The sequence below is a fragment of the Myxine glutinosa genome, chromosome 7 (genome assembly GCF_964187855.1).
Source record: "Myxine glutinosa chromosome 7, kmMyxGlut1.1, whole genome shotgun sequence".
Classification (NCBI taxonomy): domain Eukaryota; kingdom Metazoa; phylum Chordata; class Myxini; order Myxiniformes; family Myxinidae; genus Myxine; species Myxine glutinosa.
In genome coordinates, this window is record NC_136267.1 from 50,852,813 (window position 1) to 50,879,949 (window position 27,137).

General features: G+C 41.6%; 1 protein-coding gene across 7 annotated transcripts in view; it reads left to right on the forward strand.

Annotated features, from left to right (window-relative positions):
- The window catches only part of LOC144892943 (uncharacterized), a 246,928-nt gene that overhangs the window by 26,469 nt on the left and 193,322 nt on the right, over positions 1 to 27,137 (forward strand). For 5 of the 7 annotated variants that reach the window (XM_078781715.1, XM_078781718.1, XM_078781716.1 and 2 more), the window contains 6 exons: positions 13,071 to 13,454; positions 16,393 to 16,488; positions 22,929 to 23,042; positions 24,727 to 24,751; positions 26,576 to 26,616; positions 26,705 to 26,748. In XM_078781715.1, coding sequence (XP_078637841.1) covers positions 13,322 to 13,454; positions 16,393 to 16,488; positions 22,929 to 23,042; positions 24,727 to 24,751; positions 26,576 to 26,616; positions 26,705 to 26,748 — 453 coding nt within the window. In that variant the 5' untranslated portion in view covers positions 13,071 to 13,321. Of the gene's footprint in view, positions 1 to 9,789; positions 9,858 to 13,070; positions 13,455 to 16,392; positions 16,489 to 22,928; positions 23,043 to 24,726; positions 24,752 to 26,575; positions 26,617 to 26,704; positions 26,749 to 27,137 lie in introns of those variants that run through there. The other 2 variants (XM_078781719.1, XM_078781717.1) reach the window with 2 other exon arrangements.

A 27,137-nucleotide genomic window follows, 5' to 3' on the forward strand; every position in this document is an offset into this window, starting at 1 on the left:
CAGCTCGGAAATGGTCATACTTTCACTGGGGGTTTCGCACTCGGAAACTTCCAGGTGAGGGGTACAAATTTTATTTTTCGGCTCATTTACATAATGAGACTCGCTGGTGTCATTGACAACGGTATTCATGTACTCAGTTAGTGAGGGAATGTCAGAGGGACACTCGGACACATGTGCACCGGGAATGGTGCCGCCCATGACCGCCTTCTTTGCAGCACCAGCGAAACTGCTTGGCACTGGTGCTCTTCGCTTTTTAGAATACACTATGGATTCTTCGTTCATGGGTTCGGGAGAGGGGGCAATGCTAGTTGTGTCAGTCACATCGGTGGGTGTCATCACATTGGAATCGGAAAGCACCGGTGTGTCAGACGACTCAGTCGTGGTGTCAGAAGGTACGGTCGGGTTGTCAGAAGGTACGGTCGGGTTGTCAGAAGGTACGGTCGGGGTGTCAGAAGGTACGGTCGGGGTGTCAAGAGGTACGATCGGGGGGTCAAAGGGTACGGTCGGGGTGTCAGAAGGTACGGTCGGAGTGCCAGAAGGTACGGTCGGGGTGTCTGAAGGTGCGGTCGGGGCGTCCGAAGGTGCGGTCAGGGTGTCAGAGGATACGGTCCGGGGGACGGAAGGTACGGTAGGGGTGACAGGAGATACGGTCCGGGTGACGGAAGGTACGGTAGGGGTAACAGGAGATACGGTCCGGGTGTCAGCGAGCACGGTCGGGGTGTCAGAAGGCGTGGCGGGGGGATTGGCCTTTTTACAAACCCTTTCGTTATGTCACGGTTCACCACACTTCGGACAAGAGGCCTTAGGACAGAATCTTTTAACGTGTCCGAATTCTCCACAATTAAAGCATGTTAAGGAGGCTGAGGAAGCATACATGTGGTATTCCCGATCATCCAACGATACTTTGAAGGATATGTTTAAACCTGTATCGGCTCCGCGATCCGGGAGAATCATGTACACTTGCCTCCTAAAGCTCATTACGTGTTTGACACGATCGCTGCGACACCCGAGCGGAATCATTGAGATTCGGGAGACAACTTTACCATAACGAGACACAACGGATAGGAGTTTCTCGCCTGGCATAAATGGTGGAACGTTGGATATTGTTATCTTGGTAGCTGGCGTATCCATAGGGGATACTGTCATATAATGACCCCCTTTTATGGTTAGACCGGTACTAACAACGTCATGAACGAACTTTTCTTCTGACACGAAGACAACAAATTTCTGTTTCATTCGTGATGCCGCTCGAACATTACCGTCTCCTATGATGGATCCCACGGCCAGGATAATGTCCTCAGTAGGAGCTCCTTCAGGCGGAACACATGCGAATGCATGCTTCCGTGTTAAATTTTCGAACACCTCGTAACGAGAGCGTGTATTCGCCATACCAGCGAATTTACCCCCCTCCTTGTCCGAACCGGACAAGAAGGTATCAAACCTAAATAATCGACCTAAAGTAAATAATAAACGTGCATTATAAGCACAAAAATGGCTTACAAAGCGACGTCAAAGCCAATAGGCCGCACCCAAAATGGGCCCGCTCTCAAACCTCTCTCTCTAGAAGACAAAGGTGCAGAACGGATGAAAACACAATGCCGAAGCACACAGGATGGAAAAGGAGAGGGAGGGGGGCAGGGGAGGGCAGGGGAGGGCAGGAGAGGGGGAAAAAACTCACAACAGACTCACCAAAACACAGAGCAGTTGCTCACAGCCGCCATGATGCCACGCCCAACACAACGGCCTGCAGGGGGCGAGAGAGAGAGAGAGAGAAAGAGAGAGAAAGAAAGAAAGAAAGAAGAAAAAAAAGTGCAGAGAGAGAGAAAAGTGCAGAGAGAGTGAGGAAGAGAGTTTTTGATAAAGATAGCAACCCCACCTCCAGGACGAGGCTCAGGTCTATCATACCGGAGGAGGGAGCAACCCGGGAGAGATATTAAGGAAGGACTAGAAACACTAGAAACTACAAACACACAGTATACACATACACAGCAAAAATAAAACTCAACTTTGATAGACATGGACGAGCTCAGACAACACAACCTCAATCGGGGAACCAGAAGAAAAAGAGGCCTTTTTAGTCTTCTGGGTCTTTTTGATCCTCTGATTCTTTTGGGTCCTCGAAGTCTTTTGGATCCTCAGGCTTTTGGGTTCTCAGAGTCTTTTGGGTCCTTGGTCTTTTGGTTCCTTGGTCTTTTGGTTCATCCATCTTTTGGGTCCTTGGGGTCTTTTGGGTCCTCAGGGTATTTTGGGTCCTCTGGGTCTTTTTGATCCTTTAAGGCTTTTGGTTCCTCAGTCTTTTGGGACATCGGGTTCTTTTGGGCCATCGGGGTCTTTTGGGTCATCGGGGTCTTTTGAGTGTTTTGGGTCTTCGGGATCCCCAGAGTCTTTCAGGTCCTTGGGGTCTTTTGGATCCTTAGGGTCTTTTGGGTATTTTGCATCCTCTGGATCTTTTGAGTGTGAGGAGTCTTTTGTGTCTTTTGACCATAATGAATACACAGTCGTGTTAAAAGTTTGGCCTTAAAAACCCTACTCAAATCGTCCTTATGAAGGGGGACAGACATCAGACATTTGTTCAAATGTACAAACGCACACTGTGTTTTATATGGTATTTTATATTGTTGATTGCATTAGATTGACGTAAAGTCTGTAATGGAGTGTAGGGCATGGCTAAGTCTGAGTTTATCTTTAAATTTGAATTTATATTTTACTCATTACAACATATGTTATACAATGTAAAGTCCAAAACATATTCACGAATTACACATAAAAAAATAACAACTTCAATTCATTAGGAAAACATGATTAGGCCTAATCTGATTTAATTTTGCATAAAAGTGTCTTAGAATGTGCTAATTGAAGGTTAAAATTACAAAATGTAACCACCGTGGAAGGAGGACACCTCCCCTCCCAGACCATCTCCCCTCGGCCGCTTCGCTCCCTTGCACCACAGATCATTTCCATCCTACCGCTGTTTGTTCTCTCAATGTTGGCAACTACGACACGGGTTGGTGCAGGGTAGGCCTCCTTCTGTGCCAAAGATCCTTGTGTGTGCACGCAATGTGTTTCAAGCTATGCGTGCCAAATCTGACAATTCTAGGTGCCCCTGTTGTTGATTTATTCTGCCAACTAACATACAAAGACGTCTTGATGCATTATGAGCAGAGCAGAGACAGGAAGCACGCTTGATGGAGGTGCTGACCCATGCCATTATGTTTCTCCTCTAAGTCATGGTTGCTTGGTCAATTTCACTTAAAGTTTGCAAATGTGCTCGGGCCACCCATGGGCAGGTCATGTGCGCAAAATGAATTTAATTTTGCCCCCTACTATATATTCATATTTGTGTAGATTTGTTGGTACTTTAAAAAAAATTTATCACTTCTGTCTAAAAAAAAAAAACCTACATCCTGTAGTAATGCTAAATTCCAGTGAAAGGTCATCATACTAAAATATAAAACTGCCAATTCATTATTATCAGTGTATGTGCATAAAAATACGTTCTGACTTCAGCTTAAAACGACTGTCAATCCTGTTATAGTACATCAAATCACAAAACAAACATGACTTCTCCAAAGAGAAACATAATGGTGTGAGTCAGCACCTCCCTGAAGTGCAATCCAGTTATACCATGAATTAACACTAACATAGCGGAGATGACTGAACTGCGTACGTAAAACATCATCGTTCATTTCACCTTATCTTACCACGTCGCTCACTCGGCCACATCATATAAAGACATGTGTGAACACCGTGGGGGTCGCACCACAGCTCTCACTCAAACTATCACCCATCGCTAGCAAATTCCACCTGTTGCTTCGCTGAATATGGATGAGGGAACTTCTTCTTCTTCTTCTTCCTCCTCGTTTTAAGTTTTATGGCATTTTCAGAGCTGCGAGGCTCTATATACGTCACACGCCCAGACATAGTGAATGGAGGAGCCTTTAGCTAATCGATAATACTATATTTATTTCCGGCTCTCTTTATAAAATCTCAAAACCGCCTTTCAGAGTCGGGAATGCTTCTGGTTCAAATGGCTGAAAGTGTTCGGCAGATTCGATATGCCAATCCCCACCTCTTTCATACTTTAAGATAGACTCCATCTGCTTCCCTCATATGGAGGGAATTTTAAAAACAGGTGGTTCAAATCTTTGGGTTTCCTCCAAGTATCGCAGGTCCCAGTAGAGTGACACCCTATCGCCTATCCTATGGAGGTATGAATTAAGACAACAGTGCAGAAGGAGTTATAAGAATACACTTAGTTATAAGATTCGTTATTTTCTTACAATTTTCAGATTTCTCTTCAAATTTAGACACTTATTTAGTCCATCGGATCCGATCCTTAAATCCAAGGCCAGATTTCTATAATATACTTTAATTAGTCAGTGTTTATAACATTGTGATTCCAAAGCAAGGCATTTTTTTAGCAGGCCGAACAATATGGCGGCTTAAGAACCCAGTGATGTGGCAGAAGGCAGACGAAGATGGTGTGCCACCATTTTCGTAAGGTTTTTTAATTATTATTTTTTGTGATGGGCACCTCCTAAATTATCTTCAAAAGGGGTGTTTAAATGTACTCAAACACTCAGTTTTCACTTATGCACTCCTTTGGAGTTCCCTTAATATGCTTACAAAGTTTTGGCCTGATCAGTTTCATGGTTTTGGAGTTATGGAAGACACACACACACACAAACACACACACACACACACACACACACACACACACACACACGAATATATAACAGGCAGCTCTCCACTCCACCAGAATTAAATCCCCTACAACTCCTGTTGCACATTCTTCCTCTTCCTCTGAACTCTTCACACTGCAAGAAAAGAAATTATTTCTCACAAAAATGCATATATTTCATGTACAATGCATCTGTTATAACGAAGATCTTCATTAATTAAATTAGCGTGACTCAGCGCGCTATATGCGTCGTTTCAGAGGGGTAGGCATCTTTGACCATTTCAGTGTCTTTTGGGTCTTCATGGTGTTTTGGGTCTTCAGGGCCATTTGGTTCTTCAGGGTCTTTTGGATCCTCTGGGCCTTTAAGGGTATTTTGGGTCTTTGAGGTGTTTTTGGGTCTTCGGAGTCTTTGGTGCCTTCAGAGGCTTTTGGGTCTTCAGTGTCTTTTGGGTCTGCGGGGTCTTCAGGGGCTTTTTGGGTCTTTGGGGTCTTTTGGGTCTTTTGGGTCTTTGGGGTATTTTTGGTCTTCGGGTTTTTTTTGGGTCTTCGGGGTCTTTTGGATCTTCGGGGACTTTTGGGTCGTCGGGGTCTTTTTGGTCTTCGGGGTCTTTTTGGTCTTCGGGGTCTTTTTGGTCCTCAGGGTGTTTTGGGTCCTCGGGGTGTTTTGGGTTTTCGGGTATTCAGGGTCTTTTTGAGCCTCAGGGCCTTGAAGTGTCTTTGGGATCTTTGGGGGTATGTTGGGTCTTTGAGGGTCTTCAGGGTATTTTGGGTCTTTGGGGGTCTTCAGGGTATTTTGGGTCTTCAGGGGGTCTTGGTGGTCTGAAGGGTCTTGGGGGAATTAAAGGGTTGTCAAAGGTCTGAGTGGTCTCAGCAGACTTAACGCAATTAAGAGGGTTAATTAAGAGGGTGGTAATTTTATTAGAAGAAGAGGAACAAGACGTTTTCGTCGCATATAAACATACATACATAGCGAAGCATATACGTTTGCTCTATTATAATAAGATGCACCCATTATCACATCACTAGTTGTAACAAAGATCCTCATTGGTTATAACTATGATCGGTTTCTGGTCATTTATTATTTCTCAACGATTTGTTAGCTATAATCTGGCAACTTTGTATGAGGGTTGATCAGTAATTATCTGGCCTGACATAGAAGCAGGAAAATATATGATAATGGTGATTGTTTATTTAAAGGATTAAAATATTTTAAGATGTCCAAGTTAAAAAACAAAATATAAAAAAAAACAATCATTTAATATAGCTGTTTAAAGATGTATAAAAAGAAGCGATTTGTTGGTTGAAGTCCTGCAATTAGTGATATCAACCTTGTAATATTTTTTACATCATTAAAATGCATGTCTCTTTTTTCTGGAAATTTAAATTCTGTAAAGCTGTTCATTATTAAATGAACTTCTTACATGATAAAAGGCATTCACTGTTCAAATAATACAGTAATTCACTGCTCAAATAATACAGTAATTCACTGCTCAAATAATACAGGAATTCACTGTTCAAATAATACAGTAATTCACTGCTCAAATAATACAGTAATTTACTGTTCAAATAATACAGGAATTCACTGTTCAAATAATACAGGAATTCACTGTTCAAATAATACAGTAATTCACTGCTCAAATAATACAGGAATTCACTGTTCAAATAATACAGTAATTCACTGTTCAAATAATACAGTAATTCACTGTTCAAATAATACAGTAATTCACTGTTCAAATAATACAGGAATTCACTGTTCAAATAATACAGTAATTCACTGCTCAAATAATACAGGAATTCACTGTTCAAATAATACAGTAATTCACTGTTCAAATAATACAGTAATTTACTGTTCAAATAATACAGGAATTCACTGTTCAAATAATACAGGAATTCACTGTTCAAATAATACAGTAATTCACTGCTCAAATAATACAGGAATTCACTGTTCAAATAATACAGTAATTCACTGCTCAAATAATACAGTAATTCACTGCTCAAATAATACAGTAATTCACTCTTCAAATAATACAGTAATTCACTGTTCAAATAATACAGTAATTCACTGCTCAAATAATACAGGAATTCACTGTTCAAATAATACAGTAATTCACTGTTCAAATAATACAGTAATTTACTGTTCAAATAATACAGGAATTCACTGTTCAAATAATACAGTAATTCACTGCTCAAATAATACAGGAATTCACTGTTCAAATAATACAGTAATTCACTGCTCAAATAATACAGTAATTCACTGCTCAAATAATACAGTAATTCACTCTTCAAATAATACAGTAATTCACTGTTCAAATAATACAGTAATTCACTGCTCAAATAATACAGTAATTCACTGTTCAAATAATACAGTAATTCACTGCTCAAATAATACAGTAATTCACTGTTCAAATAATACAGTAATTCACTGCTCAAATAATGCAGTAATTCACTGTTCAAATAATACAGTAATTCACTGTTCAAATAATACAGTAATTCACTGTTCAAATAATACAGTAATTCACTGCTCAAATAATACAGTAATTCACTGCTCAAATAATACAGTAATTCACTGTTCAAATAATACAGTAATTCACTGCTCAAATAATACAGTCATTCACTGTTCAAATAATACAGTAATTCACTGCTCAAATAATAGCCGGCGAAGCCGGTGTTGTCAATAAACGTGTACGTATTATGTCGAAAACCAGATTATGCTGTATCCCTTGGCTTGAGAATTCCGAAGCGCAATGGAGGCCGCCATCTTGCGGATGCGGAAGTATGCATAACAAATTGAAAAAAGTTCAATCGGAGTTTGTTTCACCCGTCTTTTTTGATTCACAATCTTATGCACCTCTAATTTGTAATTAAAATACTTTAAGATCATCCTCGTTCCCCGGGCCCTGGTTATCTTCAACGGAAATCGTCACCAAACACCGGAACCAATGAGATTTGAGCATTTGAAAAAATATTTCAAAAAAGCTTTTTAGCACATTACGGAAGCTGAAATATTCAAATATTCTGAAAGTCTGAAGGGATAGTTTTTGAAGACAGAAATTGTCTGAAATTGAAAGACTGAAAAATTGAATTTTTTTTGAAATTTTGATTGAAAGACTGAAAATTTAAAGATTTTCTTGAAGATTGAATTTGAAAACTGATTGAAAATGAAATGAAAATGAAATGAAATGAAATGAAATGAAAATGAAAATGAAAAATGAAAAAATGAAAATGAAAATGAAAATTTGAAAAAAATTGAAAAAAAAAAAAAATTTGAAAAAAAAACAAAAAACATTGATTTGAAAATTGAAAAAAATTTGAAAGATTGAAAGACTGAAAAAGTCAAATATTCTAAAATTGAGGAAGAATTATTTTGTAGAAATCTCGCGGCCGTAGGGGATAGTTTTCACGGTCGGAAATATCCGAAGTTGAGACGGAATTCACCGAATTAATCAAGAAGGAAATTTTATAAATTTTTGTCTCATCCAGAATGCAAATGGTGTCATTTTGAACGAGGTACGGTACCGACTACACGTACCTACTACCAACTCCCTAACCTACTGATGCCATCGTGATGGGTAAAATAGTGGCAAGAGGCTTTGGCTTCGCCGGCTCATTGCGGCTTTGCAGTCGGGTGCTAGTAATAGCCGGCGAAGCCAGTGTTGTCAATGAACGCGTACGTATTATGTTGAAAACCTGATTATGCCTTGGCTCGAGCATTCCGAAGTGCAGTGGAGGCCGCCATCTTGCGGATGCGGAAGTATGCATAACAAATTTAAAACGTTCATTAGGAGTTTCTTTCACCCATCATTGTTTGATTCACAATCTTATACACCTCCAATGTATTATTAAAATACTTTAAGACCAACATCGGCCCGCACAGGCCTGGTTATCTTCAACGAAACGCGTCACCAAACACCGGACCCAATGAGAGTCGAGCATTTGAAAAAATATTTCTAAAATGAAATCACTCAATGGTGGCCGCCATCGACCGGATGCGGAAGTTTGCATAAAACAATTGCGAAAGAGTTCAATAGGAGTTTGTTTCACCCGTCGTTCTTTGATTCACAATCTAATGAACCTCTAATTAGTAATTAAAATACGTTAAGACAAACCTCGTTATCTTCAACGAAAATCGTCATCAAACACCAGAACGAATGAGATTCGAGCATTTGAAAAAATATTTTTTTAAAGCTTATTACGTGTTTCGGAGGGTGAAAATGGCGTCAAATATTCTAACATTGACGAAGAATTATTTTTTAGAAATCTCGCGGCCGTATGGGATAGTTTTTCACGGCCAGAAATACGGTATAAGCGGTTTACATATTTAGTTTAGAAATACGGATAGTTTTTCACGGCCGGAAATATCCGAAGTCGAGACGGAATTCACCGAATTAATCACTGCAAGCTAACTTCTTCTGGTGGAGGAAGCCGCAGTGCCCGGAGAGAACCAGTCCTGACAGCGACTGAAGTTAGAAGACGACACACATCCTGTGAAAACGTATGTTAAGCCCAGTTAAAATTTCTTAAAGTAGGCCTGAAGCGAGCACATCGTATAGTTGCTTCCTTAAGCTTCTTGTGACATTTATTGTACTAGGACGTGCCCGTACGTGGGTGCCCGTTCCTTGCCAAAAAAAAAAAAAAAAAAAAATTTGTATAGGGGTGTGTGTGTGTAAACATCCTAGGGCGTGCCCGTACGTGGGTGCAAAAAAACATGCGTGCAAACAACAACAACAAAAAAAAACTTTGAAACCACGTGGCAGTAACGACCACAGAACCCCCCCCCCCCTCTATTTACATGAATGGTTTGGTCCATTCGCAACGACCACAGAACCCCCCCCCCTCTATTTACATGAAATGGTTTGGTCCAAAGCGAACGGCTTGCGGAGTTTGGTAAAGAAATCGCCATAGCTCGGTAACTACTTGTCCGATTAATATGAAACCTTGAAAAGGCACATCCTCGGGTCCCCAGCAATATACCTGGCAAGTTTAAAGTATATCGGACCCGTGGTTGTCGAGAAACAGCGGTCACAGACAAACACACAAACACACAAACACACAAACACACAAACACACAAACACACAAACACACAGACACACAGACACACAGAGATTACTGGAATTATAGATAGATGCAGGTATTGGGGAGGACTGTCTGCTCTTCTCTTTTACCAAGTCTTACCAGGTACGGTAGCTACTACACCTACCGACTACCAACTACCTACCTACCTACTACCTACTACCAACTACCTAACCTACTGATGTCATGGTGATGGGTAAAATAGTGGCAAGAGGCTTTGGCTTCGCCGGCTCATTGCGGCTTTGCAGTCGGTACTAGTACAGTAATTCACTGCTCAAATAATACAGTAATTCACTGTTCAAATAATACAGTAATTCACTGCTCAAATAATACAGTCATTCACTGTTCAAATAATACAGTAATTCACTGCTCAAATAATACAGTCATTCACTGTTCAAATAATACAGTAATTCACTGCTCAAATAATACAGTAATTCACTGCTCAAATAATACAGTAATTCACTGCTCAAATAATACAGTAATTCACTGCTCAAATAATACAGTCATTCACTGTTCAAATAATACAGTAATTCACTGTTCAAATAATACAGTAATTCACTGTTCAAATAATGCAGTAATTCACTGCTCAAATAATACAGTAATTCACTGTTCAAATAATACAGTAATTCACTGCTCAAATAATACAGTAAAATGCATGGTAAAGAGATGGAGGCATTTATACCATGTTTAGGCACAGCGAAAGAGCCAGCACGGACCCCAAGGCAAACAACCTCGGGGCCCCCACCCCCATCCTTTCTCTCTTTTATAACTTAAGGAACTTTCTTTCATGAAAAACTTTTTTAAAAAACAAATGGTTACTTTTATTTCGCCGTATAATCGAAAAATAAAGGAGATAACGGGACGTTTGGACCGATCGAGTCAATTCGCACCCTCGACTGTTGAACACGATTTCTCCATCAGATTGGCAAAAAATACGTGAGAAAGATGGTTAACACTTTTTTGGGGGCAAAGAGGATACAAACCCATTTATTTGTAACGCACATTCCTGGTTAATAACCATTTTTCTGTAAAGTTTGAAACTACCATCAATAACAGCGGTAAATGTTGTTTCATTCCCGGCAAGAAAGCAAAATGAGCTTCTGAGTTTAAATGTAACGATGAGGAAATGAGGATGAGCCGATCAGGGGCTTCACTATCGGCTGCTCTTTAAAAAAAATTACAGGATAGGCTCGGGCCTCTCAACGGATCCCGGACCCCAAGGCAACGACCCCTCCCCCTCCCCCGACCCCCCACCCCCCCCATCTCGACGCCCCTAACCATGTTATAATCCCCCATACAAACTTATATGATCACTAGTTATCAATTATAGTCATCGATACACTCTCGGTTCTAACCACCTACATTTAATCATTTAAACTGTCATTCACCAAGTTAAATCACGAATAGAAATGGTTTTGTTGAGACATGTCCAAAGAAATTTGAACAGAAATCGGTTTCTGACTTGGAGAGCCCAACTTTGTATCTTAATATGTAAAGATTGCCTTCCATTATTGGAGAATTGAATAAATGGGAGAATTGGAGAATTGAATATGGGGAATAATGGGAAGAATTGAATATGGTGAATAATGGGAAGAATTGAATATGGTGAATAATGGGGAGAATTGAATATGGGGAATAATGGGGAGAATTGAATATGGGGAATAATGGGGAGAATTGAATATGGGGAATAATGGGGAGAATTGAATATGGGGAATAATGGGGAGAATTGAATATGGGGAATAATGGGGAGAATTGAATGTGGGGAATAATGGGGAGAATTGAATATGGGGAATAATGGGGAGAATTGAATATGGGGAATAATGGGGAGAATTGAATGTGGGGAATAATGGGGAGAATTGAATATGGGGAATAATGGGGAGAATTGAATATGGGGAATAATGGGGAGAATTGAATATGGGGAATAATGGGGAGAATTGAATATGGGGAATAATGGGGAGAATTGAATATGGGGAATAATGGGGAGAATTGAATATGGGGAATAATGGGGAGAATTGAATATGGGGAATAATGGGGAGAATTGAATATGGGGAATAATGGGGAGAATTGAATATGGGGAATAATGGGGAGAATTGAATATGGGGAATAATGGGGAGAATTGAATATGGTGAATAATGGGAAGAATTGAATATGGGGAATAATGGGGAGAATTGAATATGGGGAATAATGGGGAGAATTGAATATGGGGAATAATGGGGAGAATTGAATATGGGGAATAATGGGGAGAATTGAATGTGGGGAATAATGGGGAGAATTGAATATGGGGAATAATGGGGAGAATTGAATATGGGGAATAATGGGGAGAATTGAATATGGGGAATAATGGGGAGAATTGAATATGGGGAATAATGGGGAGAATTGAATATGGGGAATAATGGGGAGAATTGAATATGGGGAATAATGGGGAGAATTGAATTGTATTTACTTCAATAATAATTATTCCATTTTCTTTTGTCATTGGTTCAACTTAACCCACAATGAACTTGCAGTGAAAAATGTACTCTCGTATTGTGAGAGACACACGGCACCTTAAACATGCAACACAGAGGGAGAATGGCATGAAATACAATTATTTTGGATTTTATAATTAATACTACTATAATTTATTTAAACTTCCACCTTTGAGCATAGAGTGTAAATAAGGATTGAGAATTTGGTTAAAGAACACCTCGGTATATACATATTTTCAATCATCGGCAATCATATTTTTAATCGATCAAACACACACACACAAACACACACACACATCCGCCCCACCCCCTCCATACGCACACCTCAACCCCCCCCCCCCCACACACACACACATAACCACCCCCCCCCCCACCCACACACAGACCTCCACACACACGCACATCCACACACACACAGACATTCTCCCTCCCCCCACACGCACGCCCCTCCACACATACACACACACACACATAAAGGTGGATACTTTGAGACATGGGAGGGCTCCGTTTCACCTTCTGAAACCCACATATGGAGATAACAACCAACGACACACACAGATACACACATACATACATACATACACACATACACACAGACACTTCCCTGAACCGAGTAGTAAACTCGTCAATATTGGTAAACCAACGACTGAAACAGCTCCAAGAGAATTGCTTGATTTATGATTTTTCAAAGTAAAGATTTACCTGGACCTGTAGTGTTTTGCACAATGAGTAATCCACACACAGAAGGATCACACCGACATGGTAATCGGTAGTAAGGTATAATATTGTGTAATTATCGAGATGATGTCATTCAAAAGCATTTGCTACCATACCACGTGCTCTTTTTCAGCTTCCACATGGCCCTCAAGAAATAAGAAAATGACGAATGTCAGCAAAGAGAATGTGTCAGTGAATGAAGGAGCTTCTCTCACACTGCCTTGTGCTGCTCCTGATGCCGATTCGAGGATGCACCCGATGTGCTGGAGAAGGTGCGATGAGGTTGAGGTCATGGCTCTGGTAAAGGCACCGAGAGTTGAAGGACCTTGCGAGCTCACGGGGAGGACATCGGGGTGAAGAGCTGGAGGTTCTGCAGAGGTTGAGATGATTCCACGTGAGGAACTTTGCTGGAGGTTTGGTGCAGACTGTGAGGAGATGGTGATTGGCATTATATGGGTACATGGTGTAATGGGCCAGGCCCGACTGCAATACCACGTCAGCGTCACTACACCAACGCGTAAGTGAAGTTATTTTGCAATTTTACACATGTTCTTTACGTTACGTTTTCCCTTCCCCCAATATTGCAATTCTCATATAAAAACTGCCCACACCACGTGTGACGTTACATTCCACCCACATAGTCGGAAAATCTGTAACCACTGTGCGGTTGGATGTCTTTCCAAACCGAGGAAAATGACGTTTTCGGCAAGTATCATAATAAACAAAAAGCACTAACTAAACAGGTGTTAACTTCTGCTCGGGAATCATTTAACAACACATTCGCTTCCTTCCATGGGTTGGTCGGATAGCCTAGGCCCTCGATGTATGCACACTCACTTATGAGCTGTCTCGCCTGAGTTTGAATGTCCTCTCAGTTATAATTGTCGTTCCTCACATTTGTAGTGCTTTGCACACCACAGGAAATCGTCACAACTTAAGTTAACGTCACAGGCTTATTATGGTATTTGAATCAGTTACATCGAGTATAAAACGGGTTTATTCTACTGATGGGAATAACTTTGGCCAATTCACCATCACCAGATTGAAACGTGTTAGGTTACGTAATTGTGTGTGGTGCTGTTGAGCGAGTTAGCCGAAGCACAACTATTCCAACCTATTTGTTTAGGCCACATTTTGCCCAAACAGTCTTTAGTCAGAAAATCCAAAGTTTATTAGCCCTTGTTGGACTTGGTCCAAAACGGGGGTTTTACGGATTGGGCCTCGTACGTGAGTTCGCAACCATATGTCTGACAAGTATGGACCGATTTTGTTCGTACTTGGCACATACATGATGGTACACGTATGCGCATCGTTTTGTTTCACGATCTGATCAAAGATGGCCGACTGGCAGCCATTTTAGTTGTAAAAAAACCCGATGTTGAACACGTCCTCAACCATTTCTCGAACATGCATTTACCGATCTTGTTCAAATTTGGCACACAGATAATGAACGATAGCTCACATACACACGTCATTTCCTTTTGAGATCAGATCAAAGATGTCTGACTGGCGGCCATTTTGATACTTAGATGTGTCCCCAAAAAATTATCGGAAGTGCATGGTCCGATTTTGTTCAAACTTAGCACAAGCACACACTGGCGGATCCGGGAGATGGAGGGGGAGGGGGCAGGGGGGAGTGCAGGGGGTGCGCACCCCCCACCCCCTTCGGATTTTGGATGATAAATTATAAGCTATGAATCTGGTCCTCTTGTCCAGATTATTTTGAGTAAGGAATGTTCCAGGCAGCTTATCAACACTCAGAGGTTTTAACACATACACACACACACACACACACACACACACACACACACACACACACACACACACACACACACACACACAATTTATAGCAGAAGGAACAGCTGGGCAAGTCGGTTCACCAGTTCGTCAATCTGGCCATTAGTCATCGTGAATGTGCTGACCTGATGGACCAGAGAAGAACGCAAGGAACTGCAGAAACTTCCAAGAACGCACCAAATGCCATTTCTGACGATACATTTTTTTTTTAAATCCCTGGGGGACAACCCCCAGACCCACCTTCACACCCTCCCCCTCGTCGCTATGGTTTGGTGCACCCCTCCGTCTTGAAATCCCTGGATCCACCCCTGGCACAGTACATGATGGCATACACGTCCATCTCACTTCATTTTGCTTACCGATTAAAGATGGCTGACTGGTAGACTGGCAGCCAATTTAGTTGTAAAACTAGAACTACACTCTGCGACGTCAGGACGTTGACCCATATGCCTTCGCCCACATTATTACATCATTATAATACTTGTACCAAGTTTGATTTAAATCCGTTCAGCTGTTCTCAAGTTATCACATTTTTACCTGACACGTCATCTGACCTTTGACCCCTTGACCCCAAAATCTATTCAGTACATCTTTACATCATTATACATGCCTGTACCAAGTTTTAATTCAAATCCCTTCAGCCGTTCTCAAGTTATCGCAGTAACGAAAACCTATAATGGACGGACGGACAGCCGGACAGACGACCTGAAAACATAATGCCTCTGGCAACTTTGGCGGCAGAGGCATAAAAATCCAGTATTGAATACGTCCTCAACCATTTCTCGGACATGCATTTACCGATCTTGTTCAAAATTTGACAGACAGATAATGAATGATGGCCCACATAAGCACGTCATTTTCTTTCGAGATCAGATCCAAGATGGCCGACTGGTCGCAATTTTATTACTTAAACATGTCCCCAACCATTTCTTGAACATGCATGGACCAATTTTGTTTTAACATGGCATAAGCACAGCACATGACATTGTACATATGCAGAAGATTTTGTTTTGTAATCCGACCAAAGATGGCTGACTGGCGGCCTTTAACTCCATGCAGAAAAATTACTAAACCCACGGGGCCTATTACATTTTATGTCTTTTTCTCCTTGTTTCTTCATAAAGTTTTCACCAACTTTCAAGGGACTATTTTTCCAACCCGAAAAACTGTACGACTGACCGATTGAGCTGTTCAACAATAAACGAAAAGTTTTTCTTTTCAGGACAACAAACATAAGTTACTTCTTGGAAGATAAACACAACATAACAAAGTGAGACAACATCATGTTTATTTCGATGTAGCAGTTTACTTGGAAAGGAATGGATTGCTTAAAGAGACCCAAATGGAGGTGACAAAGAGAAACTACAACAAAGGAGTTTGAACATTTATAAATGAAAATGTGCAAAACATTGAGATTAGAAGGGAAGGAGTTTAAAATGTAAAGAACCAAAAATCACCCTATAAATGTTTTGGGATAAATTTGATCGTTATATAAAATCCGCATTTGTCTGAGGCTACAATGTTTCACAGCAATTATGATGATGTGCAACTTTATAATAATGATTAATTATAACTTGTGTTTCAAGTAGGTGACCAACATATGCACGTCATCGCTCTTTTTACCCTCACAAGCATGTGCCACGTGTGTTTTACAACAGACCCCATTAAATCTACCACTCTGTGGGAAACAACCACAGCGCAGATCCCACTTACATCGGGTCCACAGCGCCAAAGTAACTGCACAGCATCACCTGGTATGTTTAAAAAAAATAGATGCACAATAATGGAAACTGATTATCATTCTTCATCATATCATCATCATCACGTGGTTGCTGGTTTGCAGCGATTATCATTCATAACTTATAATATAAGTTCAGTATTTGGTGTTTCGCAGGCAGGGCATGGCATCTCAAATTGTGGCGTCTTTTGGACAGATGTTAAACTAGGCGACCCATCTTATAGCATTAGTCAGTGGACCTTAAAGATCCCACGATGTATTTTCCGGAGAGTAGGGAAGCTATCGCCGACACCCTGAACAAATTACAGATTCCTGCCACCATGTCCAAGACAATCGGTGTGGTGACCAGTCTTTGCACTTACCTCACACAGAATTTCATTTTTTGACCCGATGGCCTTCCGGCTATATGGCAAGTTGGATGGACGGAGGAAGGTTTTTCTCTTCGACTTTTGTTTCTTTTTATTAGTCCCCTAACCATTTCACCAGAGAGGACTATAGGTTTGCTCTCCGTCCGTCCATCTGTCCGTCCCACCTATGGTTTTTGTTTTTTTTGACTTTAGAGGTGGCACCCTCGAATATATTTAACTGAAACTTAGTACATTACTTTATTATGATAAGTTACAGCACAAGTTTGAGTTTCTGGGAATTTCGTCAATTTTTCACAGAGCTATGCCCTTTTGGACTTCAATAATATCACATCGGTAGGGGACATTTATTGCAAAGCAAGTCTCACTCTTGTTTTTCTTTGTTTATTTTTCTTTTCTTTTCATGCCACACATTTTGTACATACATTGAAATATATACTTCTTCCAATTTTTTCGATGTTAATGTAATAGTAAATGACTTTGTTTTGATTTTGGTATCGAAGCATAAGTATTCTTCATACATCACGCTGTAGGTGTCCTTGATTATGATGTAACGTGTGTATATTATATGTATACATATGCAGTATATATATATATATATATATATATATATGTATATATATATATTGTTACCGATCGCGGATTAAGATGTTAGTTACCGAGCGGTTTGGTATTTCCGCGACCGTTACAGGATCCCTGACTCACCCGATTCACCCAGAACTTTGGCCGTATCGCACCCTAGCTGCTCAATGAGGGAAAAGACAAAAACGACGCAATGTAAAGAGGAAAACGAAGGCCAAGAAAGGTTTGAAATACTACTACATTTATTTACTATTTACACACAAGCAAAAAGAAAGCAGTGACGTTTATTTACAAGCACATAAGACGCAGGTGACACAGGGAAGTACTAGCTTATCGTTATACAGACTTAATTAACCCCAGGACAGAACAAACAAAGACGACTCACACGGGGAATTGCAGAGTGGATTGGCTGGAAGGCGGTGCGTGGCTGGAGGGGGAGGACGGCACGGAGCTGGCTGGAGCTTGATCCTGCACGGGACGTCGGGCGGGACCTCGACGGCCGCTGATGCCTCCGATCCTGTCGTGTGCGTGGGATCACGGGTCGGATCACGGGTCGGATCACGGGTCGGATCACGGTCAGAGCCGACGCGCTGGTGGGGGGTCTGGCGTGACGGGTTCTCTCCTCTCTTCTTTTGTTTGGTCCAACCACTCCGTCTCCAACGCAACCCCTCAACGCAATCACTGAACGCAACCACTGAACGCAACCACTGAACGCAACCACTGACGACCAACTCAGCTCTTTGTGACCCTCCTTGTCTCGGCTCAAAAGTGCATCTCCGTTTCTGCTTCCAAGCTCGACTCTGTAAAAACGCATCTCCTTCGGCCACACCCCTGCCTTGGGTTATATAGGCCCCCGCCCCTCAACCTTTGCGAACCTCCCCGACCGCTCTTCCTCCGCCCTCTGTAGCCAAACCCCTGGCTCATGGTTGGTCGAGTGGGGCGGGCTCACTCCTCCCCTCTATGACGAGGTGGAGACATGCCTTTCTTCCCCGACTCGAGCCTCGTGGTCAATGGCGGTTATTGGAGGGGAGGTAATATGGGCAATCGAGGGCTCAGCGGTGACGAGAGGGGATGTAATATGGAAATGGAGGTTTTGGGGATGGGAAGGAAAGGGAATCTATTCTCTTTCACTGGTGCAATGGAGTATTTCAATTAATGGAAGACACAGCCTTACACTAATACACATAATAAGGATATAACTGTCAAAAAAAGATATATCGTGTCCTGCATGTATGTTTTATGGACTAACTACGGAAACGCCCTTTGACCTTTATACAACCACAAACGGAGGGAGGAGGGGTGATATTTTACAACAACCTTTTACAACAACATTTTACCACAACAACAAAATAAAAAACATTCTCATATCCACAACAATATATATATATATATATATATATTTATATAGATATATATATATATATATATATATATATATATATATATATTGTAACGATTTTGAGAAGTGTAACGGTTTTTGAGAAGTGTAACAATTTTGGAGGAAGTGTAACGAATGTGAAAACGTTACAATGTGAACGTTACAAAAGTATGGTAACACCCTGGTAATGTAAATAATGGTCGCAGCCGTCCTCCTAGTTAATTCCATGAAACTTACATGCAGGTCACGATATATCTTTTTAAATAGTGTATTTCCTTATTCTATGTAGGCTAAATATGTGTTTCCCACTAGATTGACTTTGCATTGTATCAAACAAAATAAGCATAGGCCCTTGCAATTTCCCCAAACATCTCCGCTCTCCAAAGTTCCTTTCAAAAGGGTGGGAGTTGTGTTCAATCCCGCAAGCCACCATTGCCCATGTGCTAATCTCGGAGAAGAAAGGCGTGTCTCCACCTCGTCATAAAGGGGAGGAGTGAGCCAGAGGGTCGCATGGCCAATCAGCACCGCGGTGAGCGACCCGGTAGGCGTGCCCTCGCAGCCGGCGGCTTGATTCCGCCCGAGGTGATAAAAGCGACTGTAAGGGACTGCTTTACCAGATGACTTGGGAGATGACCTGGGAGAGGAGCGAAGAGGCGGCACCAAGAAGAGCGGTGAGATGCGAAACGCTCCAAGCCAAAGAGGAGAGGTACTCGGAGAGGAAACCAGCTTTGGAGAGACGCGCTGAAAGGAGGGAGACGGCTCCACCAGGAGGAGAGGAGCAGGTGTGCCCGAGCCAGCGCGTGACGTCTACAGCAGCGGATACGCGACGGAGGGTTTTCCCGCCAAAACCGCGAGGAATTGAGAGCTGCTGCCTCCGACCTTGCCTCCCTCTCAAGCAATCCACCTCAAGCCCTACCTGCCTGCAATATCCCCTGTGTAAGTGTGAACGTCCTGTCCTACTCGTTGTCTTGGGATTAAGTAAATTGAGTAGAATAAGCTAACGATGCACTGTGTGACTGCTTTTTCCATCCATTGCTTGTAAATAATTTTGGTCGCTCTTCCTTTTTGCATGTGTGTGTATAATAAATCTGTTCTTCCTCCGTACTCTGTCTTTTTCTCTTTTCCTTCTCTTTCGGTCGCTTTAGAGGTTTCCCGATTGAATATCTGTGGGGCGATCTGGTCAACGTCGGGTGGAATCGGGTTCTAATCGGGGAGTAACTGTTCGGACGCGGTAATACACCACCGCTCGGTCAATATAACATCTAAAACCGCGTCTGTAACAATATATATATATATATATATATATATATATATATATATATATATATATATATATATATATATATATATATATATGTATATATATATATATACTGTATATATATATATACTGTATATATATATATATATATATATATATATATATATATATATATATATATATATATATATATATATATATATATATATATATACATACACACAGACTTGGCATTTAATATGGAATATTTTTTTTGTGGGGGTGAACTTACTTTTCAAGATGTCTTAGAACCAAAAGTTCATTGGAATTATGTTGAAACTAGGGCATGCCCGTACTATATATATATCTAAAATTATATCCCCCCCCCCCCCTCTATTTACATGAAATGGTTTGGTCCAAAGCGAACGGCTTGCGAGTACGGTGACAATCCCCCCCCTCTATTTACATGAAATGGTTTGGTCCAAAGCGAACGGCTTGCAAGTACGGTGACAACCCCCCCCCCCCCTCTATTTACATGAAATGGTTTGGTCCAAAGCGAACGGCTTGCGGAGTTTGGTAAAGAAATCGCCATAGCGTGCACAAACGCGCAGGAAAGCGAAAGAATCGCAAAGTAGTTTTAATTAGTTTTCAAACATAGTTTAACGCCAACATAGTTTGCCAACGTGAAATAAATGAATACGCTCTCAAATGTGCCGTCCGAGGCAGAGTCTGTTCGCCACGTTCGGCACACGTGATAGCTCGCTGCTCTCTGATTGGTTGAATCGTTTTTTGGACATAGCTCGGTAACTACTTCTCCGATTAATATGTCGCAAATTCGTTTTAATTAGTTTTAAAACATAGTTTAACGGCAACATAGTTTGCCAACGTGAAATAAATGAATACGCTCTCAAATGTGCCGTCCGAGGCAGAGTCTGTTCGCCACGTTCGGCACACGTGATAGCTCGCTGCTCTCTGATTGGTTGAATCGTTTTTTGGACATAGCTCGGTAACTACTTCTCCGATTAATATGAAACCTTGAAAAGGCACATCCTCGGGTCCCCAGCAATATACCTGGCAAGTTTAAAGTATATCGGACCCGTGGTTGTCGAGAAACAGCGGTCACAGACATACAGACATACAGAGATTACTGGAATTATAGATAGATTATTCTAGATTTTGTTAATGTGACCTTTAAAAGAAACAAAAACCACATTTGACATTTCGAAACAAATAAATTGATCCTTGAAAGTGATGTAAACTGATATCGAACTCAATTCATGGACAGTACTGTGTTAAACTTCTGTACGTTTTCCAGAAGTATCTCTTTATTTTGCACATTAGCCAATTTTTTTTTAAACAAAAACAAAAGCTAAATTACGACTGGGATTACGGACAGTAAAATTACAGTTCAGTACTTCGTGTAACCCCCACGAACATTCAGGAGAGCACGTACACGTTGAGGCATGCTGTTCACGAGATTTGCCAAGGTTTGGACAGGAATCGCTTGCCATGCAGTGACAATAGCCTGCTGCAATTCATGCACAGAGGTCGGCTGCTGGTCCAAGTGGTCGATTTGATGCGTTAATTCTGCCCACAAGTTCTCTATCGGATTCATATCCGGGGACATGGCAGGCCACTCCATATCCTCTACACCACGGTCAGCAAGAAAGTGTTGGATCATGCGAGCACGATGAGGCCGTGCATTGTCATCTTGGAAGACAAAGTTTCCTCGAAAGGCTGCACGAGCAAATGGAAGCAATGTTTCTTCCAGAATGGCCCTGTACTTGAACTGGTTCAGGTTTCCATTCAGAACAACCAGGTCAGTTTTGCCCCGTGCATGAAAAGCAGCCCAAACGGTCACCCCACCACCTCCAGCTTGGACTCTTGGCACTATACAATCTTTGTTGTAGGCTTCATGCACTTGTCTGCGCACTCGGACGTGGCCATCTTGACGATAGACCAGAAATCTAGACTCGTCACTGAAGATCACGTGATTCCAGTGTCCTGGCTGCCATTGACGGTGCTCTCTGGCCCACTACAATCGGCGCTGGCTGTGTTGTCTGGTCAGGCGTGGCTTTCTCAGGGGACGCCTGGCACGATAGCCTGCTTGAACCAGTCGTTGGTTGACTAGCCTTCTGGATACAGGCACATTTGTCAGTTGCTGCCATTAAGCCCTAAGCCGATTAGATGACTTGGTACGGCCATTGCGGACTAACCGGTGCAGCTGGCGATCATCCCTTCTTGTCGTTCTGCGGGGACGTCCTGGCCTCAGTATTGGAGTAGGGACACCCCTCTGAGCATTTCGTTTCAGGATCTTTGACACCTGACCTTGAGTGATGCCATACTGCCGAGCAATAGCACGCTGTTTCATGCCGTAATTTCGTAAAGCCACCACTCCATGACAAACAGCATTGTCGAGTTGATGGACCATCTCCAGAGGAAGCGGCAATAACTTTTGGAGACGTGCAGCAGTTGTTTTCCACTAATACAGAACGCAACAACCCTTGTATACCCGACTGTGAAGCCAATCATAAAATGCACCTGTCCGTACATTTTGCCACGCCACCTGTGATATAATCCTGTTGTTGACTTCTTGCTGCGACAGACAATCAGTGACATGGTTCTTTTAACAAATAAATTACCAAAGTGGAAAAGAAACTCACCAGATTGATATACTGAGTTAAGAAAGTAAACCCAAGTCAAGAAAAAAAAAAATCCATATTAAATGCCAAGTCTGTATATATATATATATATATATATATACATATATATATATATATATATATATATATATATATATATATATATATATATATATATATATATATATATATATATCAACAGTTGTTGTGTTTGTAATGGTGAGTGAAGCTGTATGCTGATTTTCTCAGGTCCTTCAAAAGATAAACCATTTTTCTATCTACTTCTATCCACATCATCAGCAACACTGCTCATGTTAGTGTTTGGAGGTTTTTGGCACGTCAAGAGAAAGAAACTGGAAAAAGGTAAGAATTTCTTGCAATATGTTTTGACAAAATCTCACGAGTGGTATAGTACTGCTACGTTTGTGGGGGTAGATGATGGAATACCATAGTCGAGGCAGGATTGTATAGGTATAGCATGGACCGTGGACGAGTTGGAGGCATCTCGATGTATTAAGTAGGGAAACTGGAGCTTAAGTTGTTTACTTGCCTTCACACGAGGAGTAAGCCTGGTGTTGGCTTAGCGGTTAGGGTGCCGGCTTGGGATCCTAGGATCCTGAGTTCGAATCCTGATCAACAACAACACAACAACATGCATTTTAAGGCCATTTTCCCTGCTAGAGCTGGGGTTAGCCTTGCGGTCCCCATGACAATCTTCTCCATATTGCCCTATTTTCTGCATCTCCCCTTGTTAACCCCCTTGCCCGCATTTCTTCTTCCACCATCTTCAGCCAAGTCTTTCTCGGTCTTCCCCGTCCTCTACTTCCTTCTACATTCATTTCCATCACTCTTCTCAACCAGTCACTTTCATCCTTCCTCAACACATGACCAAACCATCTCAACCTGTTCCTCTTCACAGCATCCATCACAGGCTCTATTCCCTCTATTCCCATCATCTTTCGCAATTCATCATTTGTCTTCCTCTCTCTCAGCGACACTCCGCACATCCACCGAACCATTCGCATTTCCACCCTTTCCAACCTTCGTTGCTGCTCCTCATTCATGACCCATGTCTCGCTCCCATAAATCATAACACTTCTCACACATGCAGCATACACCTTTCCCTTCAGATCTGGTGAAATCTTCAGATCTTCAGACCTTTCCCTTCTTTCCCTTACAGTACTATCGTGCTTTCTGCAGAGAAGGCAAACCAAAAAGCAAACCAGTTACAGTTGTATCAGCTCCACCATTTATGCAATAGTGTTGCAGCACCTCTGGTTAAGGCAGATGTGTCTGGGATAGCCAAGTGACCACCGCTCAGCCGTTCATGCAAAGGGGTTGCAGTGTATCTAAGAAAATCAGCCAGTTCCTAGGATAGCCTTACTGGCTGTTGGTGACTGAGGGGTGTGACAGAGGCTCAAAATTGGTATGGGAAACTCAAGTGAAATTATAGGGGGAGAGGAAGAAATACACATGACAGATGAAACACCACGATGTTTTATAGCCCAGATATACGTTCATGGAAGACCAAGGTGAGAGAGGGTAAAAGACAATATGTACATTCACAAAAGTCACAAAGCTCCCTCTTGGGTCTTTCCAAATACCTTGCTTCCTCAACAATCTTCTCGACAAGCGGAGGCTGAAGCAACAACCTTTTCCACTTTACAATCGCAGTCTGGAATACCAGGGAGTAATGGAAGCAGATGACCCACAGTTCCAACCAATGGTGTAGCATGATGCAGTCCAAGGAATCTCTTTGGTTTGCATCACATTGAGTTTCATGATAAACAAACTACTTGTGGTTGCTGATGTGGAGTTATCGATATTATGTTGAGTCCCTGATAAGACTGTTCCTTTAGCCCATTTTCGACCAATATCTCGTTAGCATTCGTTAAAATTCCTTCACTTAACACAGTTGATAAATGGTTATTGATGAGTATTCCTTAATTTTTTTTAATATAAAATTTTCCAGTTGGCAGTGGCTACACGAGATTTCAGTATAAATTTGCAATTTGAGAGTTATAATCAATGTTATTTTCTTTTCTAGAACTGGCAACTCTGAAGGCTAAAAGGTAAGCTGTTCATTCTTCTACTCGCATCCAAGTCACATTCATGCGTTAAAAAAATAATTTGCATACAAAATTGAGGCTCATGGATGAGCAAGATGACATAAGGTAACTAGAACGGCACTCGGTAGAGTGCATACCTCCGCCAGGCTGAACAGTTTATATTTTGTATCGCACTGATAGGCCGGATCTGGATTCCGACCTGAACCAAAATCGAATTGCTTGTTCTTGTCACCTGACCAACTCATCCCCCAAGTTTAGTCATAACTCGTCCATAACTTTTTAAAATATCATGTTATATATCGCTTTTCGCCTGATCTCTCAATGGTGAAGAATCATCACTTAAAAAACTAGAACGGGCACTCGGTAGAGCGCATACCTTCGCCGCAGCTACTGTTCTGTACTTGGCATGGGAGTGTAGGGAACAGAACAACAAAAATACGATTTTGACCTTTTCGTGACCTTGACCTTGACCTTTGACCCGATTGCTCCCAAAATCTAATCAAATGTGTCCCGTATAATAACCAATCATCCCACCAAATTTCATGCAATTCGGTTGAATACCTTTTGAGTTATGCGAATAACATACACACACACACACAGACATACAAATAAATACACAGCGATCAAAACATAACCTTCCGCTTTTGCGAAGGTAATTAAATAATTCTCGTATCCGAATCCACATTCGGAACTTCCCCAAAATCGAATCCATTCGGTCTTGTCACACACCCAACCTGGTTTTGTCACACATCCAACAACACACAACCAAGTTTTGTCCAAATCCGTCCATGACTTTTTGAAATATCGTGTTATATATCGGTTTAGGCCTATCCCTCAATGGTGAAGAATCATTTTTTTAATTCTGTGATCCGGATCCGGATTCCAATATTCACCAAAATTGAATCAACTCTTTATTGTCGCACATGCAACCTCTCCAGCAAGTTTTATCTGAATCCGTGCACAACTGTTTGAGATATCCCGCGATGTATCGTTTTTGGCCCTATCTCCCGATGGTGAAGAATCACTTAAACATTCTCGGATCCGGATCCGGATTCCAATATTCACCAAAATTGAATCAACTCTTCATTGTCGCACATGCAACCTCTCCAGCAAGTTTTATCTGAATCCGTGCACAACTGTTTGAGATATCCCGCGATGTATCGTTTTTGGCCCTATCTCCCGATGGTGAAGAATCACTTAAACATTCTCGGATCCGGATCCGGATTCCAATATTCACCAAAATTGAATCAACTCTTCATTGTCGCACAGGCAACCTCTCCAGCAAGTTTTATCTGAATCCGTGCTCAACTGTTTGAGATATCCCGCTATGTATCGTTTTTGGCCCTATCTCCCGATTGTGAAGAATCACTTAAACATTCTCGGATCCGGATCCAGATTCGAAACTTCACCAAAATCTAATAGTTTCGTCCTTGTCACATACGCTACCTCTCCACCAAATTTCGTCCGAATCCGTCCACAACCTTTTGAGATATTTTGTTCACAGACAGACAGACGGGGGAAAACCTTCGGTGGCGGAGGTAAAAGGGCAAAGTAGTGACAGTGAGGCAACAGATGGGTACAAGCACCCAAATGAACTGAGAGTGAAGAAGATGAGAGTTAACACAGTATATAGTAAGACAAGGCACTCAGAGAGTAGTGAATGAATGGAATGGTCTCCCTGGAAGGTAGTGGCAGCAGAAAGAGGATGAACCACAAGGTACTCCTTTATTCAGATAAAATTTCCACCTCTCCTCCATTATTGATATTTGTTAATAGAACAACTTATCCAGGTTTGAGTATTAATTATTTCTTTTACATTTATTTCAGGTCTGGACAAGGAACGTTGGAATATTCAAAAACCCATCAAGGCACGTTAACGTATTTCAGAAACGGCATAAATATATCTGTCAATACTTATCGATCAAAGGTAACAATAAACTGCTTTTTCTTTTGCAGAAATGCAATTCGAGCTCATGGCGCCACCGATTCCACCGCGGGACGTGAGTCTGATGAACAATTTTGTCACAAACAAAATACGCAATGCATCCGCCTGATTTTGCTGCATATCAATCGGGGTTAATGTTGAACACGAACAGCGGTAGGTTTTGTTTTGAGGCATCGTTTCTATCTGTGTTTAACATTTAAAAAAAGAAAAAGTTTAACAATCGCAATGAAATTATTGATGCAAGGTGGACTGTACATACTCATGGGAGAGCAATGGCGAAACCCCCGGAGATATTCCTGCTCAGACAAGCGAGGCTTTAAGATGGTTCTGGGAGACAAATACATGTTAAAATTTATTTTCCTGGAATCGATACCTATTATGAACCTGGTGTTGGCTTAACGGTTAAGATGGCTGTCTTGAGATCTTGGTGGTCCTGAGTTCAAG